The 2,816-nt window shown below is 43.6% G+C and overlaps 1 protein-coding gene across 1 annotated transcript in view; it reads right to left on the minus strand.

The window, feature by feature from the left end:
• sytl2a (synaptotagmin-like 2a) overlaps positions 1-1,271 on the minus strand; it is a gene marked incomplete at both ends in the record, with an annotated part of 22,992 nt that extends 21,721 nt beyond the window's left edge. Inside the window, 2 exons of the mRNA XM_084437166.1 lie at positions 586-737; positions 1,171-1,271. Coding sequence (XP_084293292.1) covers positions 586-737; positions 1,171-1,271 — 253 coding nt within the window. The remainder of the gene's footprint in view (positions 1-585; positions 738-1,170) is intronic.
• Positions 1,272-2,816: the final 1,545 nt, after the last annotated feature.

Genomic DNA, 2,816 nt, shown 5'->3' on the forward strand with positions numbered 1-2,816 from the left:
AGACAGACAGACAGACAGGACACAGTCAAAGATTGATTGGTTTTCTGTTGTATTTTCCGTCTGTAACTCTGTGTTTGGATTGCACTGCTGCCCGTCTTGGCCAGGTCTCTCTTGAAAAAGAGATTTTTAATCTCAATGGGACCTTTCCTGGTTAAATAAAGGCTAAATATAATAAATAAAAAAGACAGTCACCTAATAAACCAGGCTTCAGCACAGTCAGACATACATAGTCACAAACCAGGACCACATGGGCACAAATACTGTACCTACAAACAGTATACAACCATATGGTGTGATCGTTGGGTGCGTTGATCCATATACTTAACTTAATTAGGTGGGCTAGCTTGTAGAAGCTAGCCCAACTTGTGATATTCCCACTATTTCTTTCTTTCTTTATTATTTGGATTTACTGTCTAAAATCTATTTCTGATAATCTAAATTTGTACTTGAAAAGTCAACTGTTCAAGTGCTTGATGAACAACTCCCACCATACCAGCTCAAAAGACTCTGGACACAGATTATCAGTCAATCTGAGTGGGATTATATGGCGACATCTTTAGCGATGTGTCATTTAGTCTGACTCACACACGGCCACGGGCTTCCGCTGCCTGATGGACGCCCTGATGATGTCAGAGCCGTGGATGCGGTCACGATGGCGCCGTGACTTGGTCTCGTAGAACCAGTCTCCGGTCAGGTACTTCAGCTGGCCCTTGTCCTCCACGGACTTCTGGAGGTTTCTAGATGCAGACATGGACAAGGACAAAATATAGCAGCCACGCATAAAAGGACACAGAGACTTAAAGGTGCAGTACGCGGTTTTTGGCTCAGAAGAACGTTTAGTTAGGACTATATATTTTTTGCAATTGTCATTATATTCCAACAGTATCAAATCGAATCAAAATCAAACTGAGGAAAGAGGGGGATGAGAGAGATGGAGGACAAGACAGAGGGAAGGAGAGTTGAGGACGGATACCTCCAGCAGTGCTCTTGTTGGCCCAGATCTTTCAAATCAAATCAAACTTTATTTGAACAGCGCATTTCATACACAGAGGCAACACAATGCGCTTTACAGAGAGCAATGGGAGGGTGGGCATAGGTCCCACCCCTACATATTCCAGAGGGAAGCAAAAAAAAAACGAATTCAGTGCGACTTTAACGCGGTCAACTCACTTGATGCGCTGTTCCTCGGCCCTCTTCAGCTCGGCGTCTCTCTTCAGCACCCCCAGGATCATCTCCTGCTCCTCGTCCGTGAGGTAGCTCAGGTCAATCATGGCGGTCGGTCTGACCGCCTCTCGGCTCAGCAGGGTCAACTCCTCAATCCCTCTCCAAGACCCTGGAGAGAACCCCACAGGGCTCGGCGGCCCTAGTCCGTTGGTTTGTGGACACTATCTGGCTGACCCCGTAGAGGGGCGCGGTCCTGGCGGTCCAGGTGAGTGGATGGACTTCCCTGCGCTCTTCTGGCGTAGTTGTGGGACCAGTTGTGGGTCAAACACCGGCCTTGTGGTTCACTTACTGTGATTCACTTTGTGTCACTCTGTTCATGTTAATGTCAACCTTCCAGGACAGGCACCTGAAAAATACAATATCAAAACAGCAGCAGGTTAAATCTGCAATCAATCACTCAACCAACCAATCGATCAATCGATCGACCAATCAATCAATCAATCAATAAATCAATAAATCAATAAATCAATAAATCAATAAATCAATAAATCAATAAATCAATAAATCAATAAATCAATAAATCAATAAATCAATCAATCAACCAACCAATCAATCAACCAATCAATCAATAACTGGCAGACTGATCAAAGCCCATACAGGACGAACACCCCTCCTCTCAAATCTGTGACACAGCACACTTCCACTGATCACTTTACCCCTTCAGAACACATGTGATGTTGTACTTTAAATATTTCACACATAATTCAAAGTCTGAGCTTCTCAATAAAGGCGTGGAGTTGGACACACATTCCCAAAAAACAGACTATTACTGTGGGTTCTGTTTGGCCCACGCTCTGATGAAGGGCTAGAAGATGAGTGTGCTAGTACACATCTTTGAATGCTGTCTTCTCAATAAAGTGTCCCACACAATTCCCAGTCATTGTAAAACCATGCAAATCATATCATATAATATCATAATCCTATAATACCTCAAACCGAGGTACTGTGTGTGTGCGTGCGATTTTTGTGTGCGTGACAAAGCTGTATGATTAGTAATAAACTACTTGAAAAGTGTGTGCGCGCATGCAAGTGTGTGTGTGCGCATGCAAGTGTGTGTGCACGTGTGCAAGGGTGTGTGCGTTTGTGTTCATGTCTCATTGTACACAACAACATTGTCAGGTGACTCCCTGAGGATGTGAGACCAGTCCTGAACACATTTAGAGGCTTCCAGCTGCTCTCTAATCTAATTCAGTTTAACTCTAATTAAGTTTCAGATAGAGACGGGTGTGCATTGGGAAGGAACTACAACAATCGGCTTCAAGTTTGAAAGCATGAATCAATTCCACCTCTATTAGCAGTAAAATACCAATGTAGCACTGACAAATGAAGTTTAGAAGCAGGTCAAACGCACACCACTCTAGCGGTGCCAAGAGGCTGATCCCCAAAGTATCAAGTTGCATAAAAATAAAAAGCTTCTTGCACACGCTGGTCACCTTTGCAGTTTTTATTGTCGACGTTTCAGTCTACATGACCTTTCTCAAGACATTCTCAAGACATGAATTAATCTAGACTGTAGTTCTAGTTCTGTAGTGTGCCCACTCAGCAATCAAACCTTGGCGATCACAGTGATAGGTTAATTGTTGTTCTATGTA

This window comes from Borostomias antarcticus (assembly GCF_949987555.1).
Source record: "Borostomias antarcticus genome assembly, chromosome: 1".
NCBI classification, from domain to species: domain Eukaryota; kingdom Metazoa; phylum Chordata; class Actinopteri; order Stomiiformes; family Stomiidae; genus Borostomias; species Borostomias antarcticus.